General features: G+C 35.6%; 1 protein-coding gene across 3 annotated transcripts in view; it reads left to right on the top strand.

The window, feature by feature from the left end:
* Positions 1 to 11,178, top strand: part of LOC145676470 (ankyrin repeat domain-containing protein 17-like) — a 151,530-nt gene extending 140,352 nt beyond the window's left edge. For all 3 annotated transcript variants that reach the window (XM_081747272.1, XM_081747273.1, XM_081747274.1), the window contains 4 exons: positions 2,432 to 2,595; positions 9,459 to 9,660; positions 10,655 to 10,809; positions 10,999 to 11,178. In XM_081747272.1, coding sequence (XP_081603398.1) covers positions 2,432 to 2,595; positions 9,459 to 9,660; positions 10,655 to 10,809; positions 10,999 to 11,178 — 701 coding nt within the window. The remainder of the gene's footprint in view (positions 1 to 2,431; positions 2,596 to 9,458; positions 9,661 to 10,654; positions 10,810 to 10,998) is intronic.
* The last annotated feature ends 4,244 nt before the right edge of the window (positions 11,179 to 15,422 follow it).

A 15,422-nucleotide genomic window follows, 5' to 3' on the forward strand; every position in this document is an offset into this window, starting at 1 on the left:
CCATCATTTGTGACATTTTCTTTCTGTTCCAAGACCACCTGCACGACGTGCAGATTTCACTGTAATTTCTGGCTGTAACATGTTTCCATTGCAGCATCGTAGCGTAAGATGATTGAAATATGTTTGTGTTGAAAGGGTTCTGGAAATATTGATAGCACGAAAGAAATTATGAAAAAGTCAAAAATGGTAAAAAGTGTTTATGACACATTTTCAGTCTGCAAATACGGAGCAAATCCGTGGCTCCGTATTTATTCTCTAAATTCACAAGATTACTTACGAGTCTGCTTGTACAAGTAAATTGAAATATCCCTCACTGTAAGTAAATTTGTCACTTGATGTTAATGATGATGGAAACTTGCTTCCTATAAATGAAGTCCAGAAGTTCCTAAATGAAGTACAGACTACTGAACTTGAATTATTGCAATTCTAAAAGGAATGCCAAATTTTTTTTAGAATTACGGTTGAGAAGTTAAAAGAATCCAAGATATAAGGCGAGATATAAGATAACCAGAGGATTGTCTTCCCTAGATCCTTCTGTAATTTCAAGCAATTACAAGTTGGTAATTGTAATGTCTTTTTCAATGTTTGTTCGAAGCTAACAGAATATCAAAGGACCTCGCACAAAATACAAAAAGAGAGTACTCACAACTGCGTGAAAGATACCAGCGTATCCTTTTCACAAAGTTTTGAAACACCGACAAGATAAACAAGGAATAGTCACTCGATGATCTCTAAGCTTCATTTCTTTCAAACAACCAAAAATACTCGTCATTGTGGGAAGTGCTAAAAGTGAGTTTGATATTTTCCCACTGAAATGCTACAGTTGAGGTTGGTTTTTCAATCAAGTCTGGTCTTATTAAAAACCAACATGAAAATTCGATCATAGCATTGAGGAGAGTGCTATGATGCTGTTATCATTTGCAAAAGAGTCCATAGTATTGTCACATATGCCAGATATGCTGGGAGGTAATGTAAAGATTATTTGGAAACACAGCGTAACAGTAAGAAAACAGAAGAGAATAATTCTGTCATAGAAAGGGAAGGTAATAAATGAAATAAAGAAACTGGAAAGTTAACAAAAGAGAGATGAAAATCTGAAGTGTAGCAAGAAGAACTTTCTCACAAAATCAGACTTTTGCGGAATTTGCAAAATTATCATCTGTGAACATTGTTGAAACTTCTGTTTTCATTGTGATGATATTGTTTAATTATTGTGATAGTCATTGCAAATATTCATAGAATTTATTCATGATGCTATAGTTGTAGTTGCTAGCGTTTGTAAGTATGTTGTAATTGTTAGCGTTTAGTTTGCCTTGCCTTAACATAACGTTTACGTGACATCGCAAATTTGGGTTGTCTTAATGAGTATCTTTGCAAAATATTTTAGAAAAAGACTTCGTTCATGTAATTTTATTGTATTTTAAATTGTAATGAAGTAATACAAACTTGTGATAAAAATTTGCTACTCAGGTGAGAGTTGGGCAGCTATGAGGATGGTGGAGACTGCATGTAAAACAAAACAAAATATTTTGCAAAAATTCGAAATTGGATAATGTGAGCGTCAGGATTTTTTAAAAATCTGCTTAGGAAATGTCAGAAAATGAGCTTCATGAATTTTGTAGTCATCCTGTAATGAGTTTTTCCGAAGTTGATACTAGCTAACATTCTCTTGGATCGGAAATATACCACGTTAACGAAAAAATTTCGCCCCCAAAAATTAGCATTAACAGTAATGCGATTTACATCGGTATTTTCTACATTGCAACGTACATAAATCACTTTCTTATATCGATAATCAGTACATTCACCCTATTTAATGAAAACTGTTCAGCCCATTTTAATATGTCTCCGAATTTGCCATTATGAAGACCTAAGATCGATTTCTTACACTACTTGATTAAGGTTCTTACATCCTTGTGATTTTCTTTATAGATATCCCTTAATGAACTTTCCAGAAGCTGCCTTCTGAATCAGTTTTATCAAAATCAGGACCTAGAACAATCGCTTTATCGCACCCAAAAATAGATTTTCATCACATCTCATGAAAATTATTAGGTTCAATTTTAAAGTTAAATTAGGCGCTAACGATTTTTTTTTCTACTACGCCATCAAATGAGTACGTGGAAGCTTACGTAAATAACTTTCTTCCAGTCCGAAAATGGATTTTCGCCAAGAGTAAGCTGATATTCAGTGTCGTCGATAGTTTTTCTAAAAATAGTAACTTACGTCTCTCCCAGTTATTAATTTCCTTCCCAAATGGTGGTGTAATGATTTGAAATACATCATATAATTTAATAACTAAGTTTATTTTTTTCCCCTTCTTTCTGCCCTTTCTCATTCATTGTTTCATTATTAATACTTACCAAGTTGTAAGTGCTGCTCGTAATTATTATGCGTATGCATAACATAAATGGGATTTCTTTCGTTGCAGAACATCGAGATAAGAAAGGATTTACGCCGTTAATATTGGCGGCTACTGCAGGTCACGAGAAAGTTGTGGAAATTCTTCTGAATCACGGAGCAGACATAGAAGCTCAATCAGAAAGAACAAAAGATACACCATTATCTTTGGCCTGTTCTGGTGGCCGTTATGAGGTATGTAATTTTTCTACCATAATACGTCTTGTACATGTCTTCCATTTTATTATTAAGAAATTGCAATATAAAGGTTTAAAGCGGTAAACTAGTTGGTACATTTTATAAACCGAAAAATACTATAATGTGTATTATAGTTCTTCAAATACGTGAATGAAAATAGTTACAAGTTGTATGTATTACTAACGTGTCTAACTGAAGATGAATAATGAACCATGATTATTCCTGAGAGAAGTTGTAACGTGTCAATTGCAAGAATAAACTTATGAAATCTTTAAACTATTACGTGGACTAGAAATGTGTTGTGGCGGTACGAGGTTTGGGACGTAAATTGTAGTAACTACTTGTATTCTTTAGTTTTAATTTTAAAAAATCGTACCACAGAATGATCGTATAGCTCGGAAAATGTAACATCATGCATAAGTGAACCCCTATAGATGGCAATATCATGGATGAGTTATGTATAGAGACGTTGGAACAGCAGTAGTGAGCCAACCACTAATCATTATATACACAAGGGTCAAAGCGAGTCACTTTTTTTTAACTAAAAGTTACTTTTTTTCAAGTTAGTCACTAAAAGTTATTTTTTTTCAAAGTTGTCACCAAAAGATTTTATATATATATATAAGGTAATGTGATTTATGTTTTGCATTGGCAGTTTTCTAAGGAAAATAATATAAAAATAAATGCAAAAAGGCAGAAATTTGTTACTCATTACTCTTCTGAAAGCTTCAATACTTGCTGCCATATGTGAAACAGTCAGCCTTATTCTCACTTTAGCTTTTATTCTTTCTAAAGCACAGTGGATGGTTGGTGCATGCTTAATCTCTCAAGGTGTGGCTGAGAACCCTTCTGTGTCTATTTTTTCTTCTATGATAATAGTCTTTTAGTTTTCTCCCGTAATAGTTCACGCTCCGTTCAACGTTGTGTGTGTGTGTGGTTCATCATGTTCGTCTTGTTTTATGCTTCTTCTATGTTGTTCTTAAGAATAAGTAATGAATTTGAATATTTCATGGCTTTGAGAACTCTCAATGCTAAGTTAAATATGATGTCTGAGATGAAGAAATTCGGAAATAGGCCAGAACTGGTTCCACTTACTCAGAAGCTTCTTACATCTGCTAAGTCTGATTACCGTAACTACAAAGCATGCTTAGAAAACCTAAGAAAGGAGGAAGCTCAGAAAGAAGAAGTAAAGAGAAAAAACAACAAAGCAACAACAAAGAGAAAGGTGGTGGAGAAATTGAAAAAAAGAAAAAAGGGACATGAGATTTTGGTCTCTTCTTCTTGTGCTTTTAGTCACTTTTTCGTGTGCTTTTGGTCACTTTTCAGCTATTTACGAGAGACTAGACCACTATGAGCCCTGTACACATGACTCGACAGGAAAAGCGTACTTAACATGAAAATGGCTGTATACCGGGACAGAACCAGTAGAGAATGCTATAAGAAAGTAGTGGAATCTGTGTAAAATAATAACCTACTCTACCGGACAATTTGTGATTAAAAACACGAAGCAAGGAGTGACTAATGAATTGTCCATATAACTTCATGGGAAGATTGCATCTGTATAAAGCTGTAGTGAGGTGGATTGGGTACTCTTTTCACTGACATAAGAGAAAAAGCGAACAAAAACAAGATACGCCATGTACTGTGACCAACCGATACGCGAATTGTCGCAGTCGATGAATTTTCGACCCGGGCGTTTGAACTGGAACGATAGAAATTTTGTCAAAGCCTTCATCTGAACAGGTGACAGTGGTTATGAGTTCAGGGATGTGGTTATGTGACACATTATTTTCACTGCAACAGCAGACTAGCAGCCTTTCCTGCAATATGTACTGCAATGTGCTCCATGAAACGAATGAGATGGCACATATATCAACATTTGCCCTGAAAGTAGTGTCGCACTGGGACTTGAATTTCTGGAGCAACCGCCGTATTCCATGTACACCATGTCCAAAATGATTGTCGCATATCTATAACTGTCTTCTTCTAAGAATATAATTTGATAATGATTTACTGCTCTTTTGACATGAAATTTGCCACATACATGTCTTTGCCGATTATACACATACTAACATAAGAAATACCGGGCGAATTCGTTATCAAATTATATTCCTAGAACAACATATTTATAGACATGCGACAATAATTTTGGATATGGATGTACCTGTCGCTTTGTGATTTCGATTTCATTCCGAAGATGAAGAAACCGAAGAGGCTGTTGCCACCGCTGTTCAGTTCGTCAGATGAGCAGTTCGTCACTTCCTACATCGTTGACAGCATGTTGTGTGTGCTTTGGGACCTATTTTGAGGATTCATAGGTTGCTTTCTGGGCCCTTTGTTCATATACTCCTAAATATGGTTGTTTATGTTCTCAAATAAATACACATGGCGTGATACTATACCTTGCCAGTTGTAACCTTTGTATCTTCCCCCTGTTCCATATGATGTGCATTCTGCCATTAAACAGTTCTGTTCACTCATATTATTTCTGACTCATTGTCTTTTTGGTTCGCGTTCTCGTGAAAAACAAAGGAAGCACACCGATTTATGTCCTATTTTAGTATGACTTCAAAAATCTGTGCTGAACGATTACTTCAGGCAAAACAAAAGTTTGTTGTAGTCCTGTATGTGATAGAGGTGTTTCCTATCAATAGTGACTATTTTTAGAAGCGATAGTAACATAGCGTGAGATGAATGACATCATCAGTCTATATAAATATATCAGACCTCAATTTATCCGTGACACGTGTGGCGAATATTCGTATTGAAGAGGGCCACCGAAGATCGACCTCTACTGGAAAGCTGGAAGGAAAAAGGCGTGTTTTTGGATGCCAAGTACAGTAATAATGTACTAACCAAGGTGTACAGGAAACGTAGATTTATCGTGTCGAAGAATGACATTAGCATATGGATTTAAAAGGAGAAATAGGACGATTTCTGTAGGGAAGAAACAAGCCAGCTTCATTTTGTTACGAGTCATAACGCCAACTGCTATGCAGAAAAACAGAGGCTCTTGTCAGAGAGAAGAATCCAGGCACACAGAGGTGAATTAGAAAATATGTTGGAACATCTCCCAGGACATTCATACAATAATTCATTGTGATCTAGCGTTGAAGAAACATTCAATGAGACGTGCTCAGAAACACTTCCCAAAATACACTGTAGAACGTAGCACCAATTATGGGCAGCTTTACAAGCACTATTTAGATACGTAGCGAGCAACAGACAAAAGTACGTTTTCACACTAGCAAATCGCTTGCAATTTCCTACAGCGAAAGTGGTGTAAAGGACTTCCAAACATAATACCATCGATTTTGGCTAGGGATTCATAATCGTTGCTGGTTTCTGTTACAATGGAAAGTTAAATATACACCGTATCGTCGAAACAGATGTTACCTGCCTGACATCCGACAAAACTCCGTCATGATATTGTTAGTCTGTATGAAAAGGAAATAAATCGGGTAATTCTATAGCAAGACGGAATATCCACCCATACCACATATTTGACAGTCTTCTTGAAGAAGTGGCAGAAGAAATTGGTATCCATGAAGTTCCCATCACCTACATTGTAGTGATATCTCCAGATGCGTCACCGCTGGGTTGAGTGCTTTGAAACTGACCTTGGGAGAGCGGAGACCTGCACTACCGACAGTCTGTAGAAATTCTTTGAGGTACAGTGGTTGCGACTGGACATGTCTACACTGTGTCAACCTCTATCACTCCCATGAAAACTTTGACACCAAGCGATTTCCAAACGTAGAACCACCAGATAGAATATCATCGGTGTTGACGTCATGGATTCGTTGAGTTAGATGGATTTGTACTCTTTGAAATGAATCTCAGTACAATTGCTCATAATACACATATATACAAGTTCAATTATGAAACCATAAAATGAGGAAAAATGCATTTGCCCGTAATGAAATGTAAAATTAATTTAAAACTTGAATTTGTGTAGATCTTGCCGGATTTTGGGTAACTACGTTACTGTTTTTACGTGTTTTATTACCGTGTATTTCGTACACCAAGATTCAAAATTTTACTGCTAATTCATATTTCCGAATATTATGACTGTTTAAATATAAAAACAGTTCATGAAACGTAAAGTTAGAAAATTTTCCTCATCACCAGATATTCCTTCTTTTGTAATAGTGTCGTAGCAAAGAGAACAAGTTGGCAGTTCTCAGTTGGATGAAACTTTGTAAGGATTACTTGCTTCAGGTAAACGTCTGAATTGGGCTATTTGGCTGGCTTTAAACTGTAAATTTTGGTTTCTAAACATTTGTACTTCTTTGTAATTCAATTTTAGTAACTCATATTTCATCTCAATAACTGTTGGTGTTAGAAAGTTGAACTGTAGTTTAACCATTGTGTGGAAACCAATATTAAAGCAATATCATAGTGTAGTAATAATAGCTTTGTTCTTAACACAAATTTCTTAAAATAGTTCTTTCATATTTGTGGACTAATTACAGCTTTAAAGATGGTATTTGAAACTTTTTTTTTTTTTTTGTGGGTAAACTGACCACATCTTTTTGAAAGATTACTTTCTGTCAGTTGTGCATGAGATAATTGAGTATGAATAAATTATCTTGAAATGAAGATTTCAGTTGTCAGAAAATGACTACGTCTGTGGTTAATGGTAAATGAGATTTTCTAAAGAGGGGTGGATGACAAAGATACTCTGAACTAAACTGTACATATGCAGTTTGGCGATTTGCGGCAATTCGTTTTAGTACGGGTTGCTTTGTTCTGTCTGAATATATTTAGGAAAGTAGAAATTAGAAAATCAAAACTTCAAATTAGGACATCAAAACTCTTGCCCAAAAGTCCTTGTATGGGAAGCGATAGTTAAATTGTCATGGAATAATAATAATAATATGAAAGAGAGATCTGTTTTTTTCATAGTTGTACACTGACCGATCACTCAATTGTGACCTCATCCCTACCCTGAATTATGGATTCAACCTTGCTACCACTTGAGTTTAGTGATGATATAGCGCGCACTTCGTTAGTGCATAGCTACGAAGTAAGTAGTAACTCAGTAGTGAAAGTTGGCGTCTGATGAGTAAATGCCAAGATTTGTTTGTTCAATCGTGGAACCACGAAATGCAGTGCCTCGATCGCCTAAAACGGTTCACTGTCAGAATGTTGGAGATCAGCCTTGGTGATAGTGTACTGTGTCAATTGAGACTAACTGTCGGCAGAACAGCAGAAGACGGTGCAAGGTTGAAAGGAAATTTCTAGTTGTACGTCCCACGGTATGCCCTTTAGGCTAAAGGAGTAGAATGATTAAGAAGTGATAATGAAAGAAATTGTGGAGTGAGTATATGGGAGGAAACTGAAACGTCAAAAGGAAACCTGTGAGCGCTGTGTTGTCCACCATAGATTCACTTGAACTAGGATCGAACCAGGGGCTTCTGCCGCTAGAGGTGAGGTTTACCATTGACAGCATGCCACCCTACCTCAGGTCAAGATTGGTTGTGGAGATTGAGCATCGCATTTAGCACTGGTCCGGACTCGCAAGCGCATAACGGGAATAATTGACTTACTATGTACAGCTATGATCAACTCGAACACACACACTTGTGACCAAGCACCGTACACTTGCACATATGAGGTATATGAGGAGATTCCCCTGGAGTTAGTTGATCCTCACTCAGATTAAGCAAGACCAACAACTCTCCTGGTGCAGCGAACATGTGAAGTGGAAAACAGAAGACTATAAGGTATGCTGTTTGACAGGGGCTGAGTGAAACCTTCGTATGTAATGCCAACAGTGCGGCCGGACTTGCGGTGGTGAGGCATATTTACTTGGTAAGAACTAGGTTCCTCGTGATTGTAGACAAAAGCAATATTCGGTATTATGATAAACTGCAGAGTTGGGTCACTATCACTATTTTGCATTTTTTTCCTCCTGATGGCGTTGGTTGCTCTGCATAAATTGTTGAAGGAATATAATTGCGACTCACATTGAACATTTGTGAGACAGTATGGAAACGACACATCAGTTCTCCCAAGGCTTTCATCTTGACATGGAGGACAGCATAACCCTCAGCTTTTTGACCATACTAACAGACAACTACAGACATTTCTTTATATATGTGTTACGTCGAATCCCTGCTGCATGGAAGATGAAAGGGGGATTTACATGCTACTAGGTGTGCGTTCATAATTCAGTGAACGGTCGGTGTATTTTTCTTGCAGTTTAGACCGAATATGAACAGCTCTCATCCTTGAGCTTCATAGAACATTCAGATCATGCATGCATTGAACAGTAGCTGTTTCTATCTTATGTGTGAACTAACGCTGAATAATTTATGTGCTCTTCTAGAAGCACACCAATCTTACCTTTCCCTCGTCTTTGACTTGAAACCAAAGTCGAACGACCGATAGTAAATCAAGAATCTTTCATCCAACACTTTGACGTTCAGTAGAATATGCTATTTTTGTAGTTACGATCTTTTAGCACGAGAAATTTGCAGGATAAATAAGATGCTCTGTAGCGATTTCGTGATACCATCCTCATATTGATAACAGAGATTTTTGTTATTTTCAAGCATATCCGGTCTACTGTTTGGCAGTGTGGCACAAATCATTCGAATTTCCAGAATGTATTTGTTAAATATTTCTTTCATCTTTCGGACGGTTCATAGCAAGTTCTTCGGTGTAGTTACATTCATTTGCATTTTTCTAAATCTTTCTTAGCCTACAAGACACTATCATAGGACTAAATATTTCATTTTGTTTTTATTACGTATGAAAGAAGTTGATATGTATGCGTATTAGTTTGGTAATGTAAATTATATACATCAATATTTCTTTGATGCTGAGCAGTTACTATTCTTGTGTATTGGTAGGTTGTTGAATTGTTGCTGTCACGAGGAGCAAATAAAGAACATAGGAATGTGTCAGATTATACACCATTAAGTCTAGCAGCATCTGGTGGTTACGTGAACATTATAAAATTGCTTTTAGCGCACGGTGCAGAAATAAATTCAAGAACTGGAAGCAAGTTAGGAATATCTCCATTAATGTTAGCAGCAATGAATGGACATACAGGTGAGTTCGAATCATTAATAGTGAAATGTAGTCTGATTTGAATCGCTACAATGTGCAAGTGCTCTTTCATTCCTAGTATGGTAGGTAGTTACGAGCCTTACGTTACGTTATGAGTATTCATGTTTCGATTTTATAGATATTTTCAATTATAATGTTAAATCAGTATTACAGTCAGTCAGACTACACCAGAAACTAGTGTACACGTTGACTATGAACTCTGAAGCCAGTGGAAAAAACTTACAAATAGCAGAAATTTATACTCGTTCTATCTTTAGAAAGGTAAGTTATCAAAGTGGAAACATAGGAATGGATAAACGAGAGTTAAATTTGGATTGTGACCCAATACATCTAAAACGGTACAGTCTTATTTGTTACTGTGCTGGGTGGTTCAAGAAGAGATGGAAGAATGTGTGATTTTACACTCAATTGATAGGAGCACTCATGCACCATGCAAATTAGTTCAATATATTAATCATGAAAGGTTAATTGTAAATAATTTCTGGCAATTTTAATGAATATTCGCCAGAGCCTTAGTTATTGTATTCCGTTAATTTATATTTTTCTAGTATAGTTATATGTATTATATTTTTCTAGTACATATGTTTTCACATGCAAGACTAGTAAGTAGAAAAGCACTGAAAACAATTTTGTCGTTTTCCTGTTCTGAAAATTGTTTCTATATTTCGTCGTTAATGAATATCAAATGGTCAAAACGTTGATTCAAACGAATTTACTACTTACTGCTACCACCAATAATAATAAAAGGTGAACTGAACACTAGGCAATGTGGGAAGGATGATAATGTTGTGATTTGTCAGGTATTTTGATGTTCTTTAGAATCTATTAGTGACTGTTGGTGAAAACTAATTTCTTCTGGCCTTCGTAGAACCATCCAGTGTTCCGTAAATAATGTGAGTGAAAGAAAGGAGTCGATGTAGTGAATTCTACTTTTGATCAGAGTGCATTTTAATATTGTATTTTTTGTTTATTTTAGCTGCTGTAAAATTGCTCTTAGATATGGGAAGCGATATAAATGCCCAAATAGAGACGAATCGAAATACTGCCCTTACATTAGCATGCTTCCAAGGAAGACACGAAGTAGTTAGCCTTCTTCTGGATAGGAAAGCAAATGTGGAACATCGTGCAAAGGTATATTGTTTCATTTGTGTAGTGTACGGAATATATAGTAAAGTTTCTATGTAGTTAAATATACTTGCATGGTTTAAAATTACTAATAAATTACTCATATGTATAAAAATGTTCTTTGATGCAGTGGTTATACAGTATATTTCCCTCCGTATTGAGTTGAAATACTACTTTTTTTTTCTTTCTTCGTAGACGGGTTTGACTCCCCTGATGGAAGCAGCGAGTGGTGGCTATGTAGAAGTTGGTCGAGTTCTTTTAGATAAAGGAGCTGATGTGAATGCTCCTCCCGTGCCGTCGTCGAGAGATACAGCACTTACAATTGCAGCTGATAAAGGGCATTGTCGATTTGTGGAGCTCTTGCTATCTAGGTAAGTAGATCACGTCTTTTGTTAGCACAGAGAACTCGTCTATATTGTCCATTTAAATAGAAGTTTCGGATTGCTAAAATATGTGGTAAATAGATAAAATATTTTTTTTTATTTGTCTAAAAAAAACTGTTTTAACGAATCATAAAAGCACACAAGTCGTGTTATTAAATAGATCAGATTCAATAACAGGTAAACGACGAAGTAAAATTTACTAGTTTCCTGAAGGTTTCATCATCGTTTCTTCATTATAGTTTGAATTTAGAAGGCTTTATATAACTAAATACTGAATAATCTGAAAACCCTTCCCATCCCTATAATCTCACTGTGTTTTGGTATGAGGTCGGAGTTCCTCCATTGTTGTGGTTCTTACCTCCAGAAGTATTAGACAATAAACAGTGCTGAACTGCAAGGGTTTCACAGCCTGCCGTTGATTCGTACGGATGTTGCAATTTTTTTAGGGTTACATTTCCCTTCTAAAATTTCTTTTTTGAAACTGTTTGTATTTTTCTGGAATATGTATTAGATAATTTCTTTAAGAAACACATTTTTCTCATTACAGTTCTGTAAAAACCTTATATCATGAATCAGAATCAAGACAACTTACTTTTCCCAACACTTTCTTTAGGTGGTTTAAGTAAAGGCAAATATTCCTTTCAGTCTTACATTTAACATCTACTATAAAATGTATGAGTAGAGTACGTGGTTTAAACTTGCCTAATATCGGGCCATGCTGTTGGGTAGCATGCATGATTTTTTTCGTTGAGTTACTGCATATTGAGTTGGCTGCAGTTAAATAATTATTTAATTATAATTGAGTTAATTGCCGAATGCCACTTGTATCAGTAAGTTCACCTAGATTTTAATGGGAAGGCCAAAAAGGTAAAAAGTCCTAAAATAACTACTTATTGCAAAACTGAACATGCGATATTGAGTCCAATCATTATGCGCTACAAAAGTAATACAAAATAAATTGAGAATATTCGTCGATATTAGATATCAGACTTTTCTCAAGTATGCTTTAATCTTGTTAGTCATCAGAAGTTTACACAGATAGTTTACTTTAAAAATACTTCTAAAATATAAATTAAATATTAATTAAAGAATACGAATATAAATTAAATATTAATTAAAGAATACGAAAGCGTTTAGGCTTAAGGAAGCCAACTTCAAAATCCTTTAACAATCTTGTTTGAGCATGAGAGTATTTTTGTCGATTCATAAAGTATTTTTAAAGTACCCTTATGAAAAAAACAGGCACATGTACAGGCGCATGTAACACAGGCCATTTATCTACCTGTGGGACAGGCACATGTGCAGGTGCCTGAAAATGACCCCAGTTTGAACGCCCTACACATGCATGTTGAGCAAACATGTACAGGGCATGAACAGGTATTACTGCACAGGTGTTTGTATGGTAGATACCCTAGTAGATCTACCATAAAAACGTATGTAAAGTGCCTGTCAGCGAAGAAGACGTGCAAGTACAGCCGCTGTACCAGTATAGAACATGTGATGTACATGTCATGTATAATGTCTGTAACATGCATGCTGAACACAAGTTATACGCGTGTATGATAAATAGCTTTTGCCTGGTACATGTGAAAAGTACTTACGAAACATGCATGTAATGTATGTATACATGTAAAAACCATACATGTGACATGCATGTTGCGGGTATGGAAAACATCTGCTGCTTGCATGTAACAGGTGGAGAACATGGAAAAACCATACATGTGAAATGCATGTTGCGGGTATGGAAAACATCTGCTGCTTGCATGTAACAGGTGGAGAACATGGAAAAATCATACATGTGAAATGCATGTTACAGGTGGAGAACATGGAAAAATCATACATGTGAAATGCATGTTACAGGTGGAGAATTTATAAAAATTGTACATGTGACAGGTACATGCCACATACATGTTACAGGTTTGGAAAGCCTCTGCTGCTTGCATGTAGCAGATGTAAAACATGTAAGAAACATGTGCTGTACATGTATTATACATGCGCGAAACAGGCCTGTTGCTTAGATGCTTCATTGCATGGAAATAGAATGTTAAGGTATGTAACATACATGTTACAGGTGCATGCCCCATGTATTGTACAAGTATATAAAACCTGTTGCCAGCAAGGAAACAGGTGAAGTACATGCGTTGTTACATGTACGAAACATGTTATGTACATGCATTGTCTCGGCATTATACAGGCATGCTATCAACACATGCACCGGAAGTGCACTTAACAAGCATTGTGTATATAGATTACATGCACGTTGTGTTAACTAAAGCAGATAAAATGATAGCCATGCATGTAAAAGTAGAAAAATAGATTTCTGAGAATTAATTTGCACAAGTACTGCATGTGATGTACACCCATGTCCAAAATTATTGTCGCATGTCTATAAATATGTTTTTGTAGAAATATAATTTTATAACGAATTCGCGCGGTATTTCTTATAATGTTAGTATGTGTATAATCAGCAGAGACACGTATGTGGCAAATTTAATGTCAAAAGAGCAGTAAATAAGAACAATAAAACGAAAATGAAACTTCTTTGTCCATTTAGCAATATTTTGTTTTACTCATTCTAATTTTCGTATGTATAATTCTTTTCCCATGTAATTTACCACAAATATACATTTCCCGATTATACACATAGTATCAGTATTAAAAGTACCCTGCAAAATCATTATCAAATTATATTCTTCCAAGAAGACAGTTACAGATATGCGACAATCATTTTGGACATGTGTACATGCAGGGTAACATATAATACTGAATAAGGAATAATTATGCAACAAATGACATTACGAAGAGTAATGGAACTAGCTTTTGAGGTCGAAACCTAGTTTACAAGTGTGCAAGGAGAAAAGAAAATATATACAAAGTTTTGGAACACGCATGTAAATTAGTTCTTACTTGTACTTCATGTACTTGCTAGTCTGTAATGTACAAAATCTGTTGAACATTTTCCTTTCCTCCTTGCACGCCTATAAATGAGTGAAAGTCAGTATTGTTACTTTTCGTAAGGTCATTTCTTAAATACTTATTCTTCGTCTATTATTTTTCTTCAAGTATATGTTACCCAGGATGTACATCCTATGCAACAGTGCTAATTAATTCTGATTTTTTCTACTTTTATATGCTTGAATACAGTTATTTTATCTACTTTAGTTATATGCCATGTGCATATAATCTATATACACAATGCTTGTTACGTGCACTTACAGCGTATATGTTGCTTACGACATGCCTGAATGGTACTAGGACAATGCATATACATCGCATGTTTCGCACATAAAACAATGCATGTTTTTCACCTGTTTCCTTGCTGGCAAGAGATTTTACATACCTGTACAGCATTTGACATGGGCCGGTAACATTTGTGTCACCTACATGAACATTTAGGCTAGCACTTACAACACTTTCGTTGCTTACAAGGAATATTTAGGTTTCCTGAGAGCGCAATACATTTACAAAACATTTTTCGTACATGCTACTATGCTATACGAAACAACGATGGAAGAACTGAGTAACGCGAATTTTCGACTAAAATGCCATTTCCAAGAAGCAAGTTTAACAGGAAATGCCAGAAAAACTATGATTAACGAAAGATATTTAGACGCAATCCTGTTGCCTTTCATAGTTGTTTCATATAAGTACGGTTGTTCCCCTTTATTTTTGCTTATACTTTATTATCTTTTCCTGTTTGGAAGCAAGGTTTGTGTAAATCAGTCACCACGTTTGGACCCGAAAAGAGACCTGGATAAATTTTATTTCATGTCTTACTGTCTGAATGGTAGTTTTATATTTTGAGTAACAAAGCAATTTACGATATACTCATTTTTCTTCCAAACAGGTTTGCTGTGTATCGCCAGCGAATTTTTTGCAACAAAGAAACAAATATGTTTAAGATTCGTTTTGTTCATTAAAGAAATAATAATCATGTTGCCTTTCATAGTTGTTTCATTGAAGTACGGTTGTTCCCCTTTATTTTTACTTATACTTTATTACCTTTTCCTGTTTGGAAACAATGTTTATGCCAATCAGTCACCACGTTTTGACCCGAAAAGAGACCTGGATAAATTTTATTTCATGTCTTACTGTCTGAATGGTAGTTTTATATTTTGAGTAACAAAGCAATTTACGATATACTGATGTACACAATTTATAGTTTTTCTTCCAAATAGGCTTGCTGTATGTCGCCAGCGTGAAATTCAAATGTATTTACAACAAAGAAACACACAC

The sequence above is a fragment of the Thermobia domestica genome, unplaced genomic scaffold (assembly GCF_964235325.1).
Source record: "Thermobia domestica unplaced genomic scaffold, izTheDome1.hap1.1 HAP1_SCAFFOLD_153, whole genome shotgun sequence".
Classification (NCBI taxonomy): Eukaryota; Metazoa; Arthropoda; class Insecta; order Zygentoma; family Lepismatidae; genus Thermobia; species Thermobia domestica.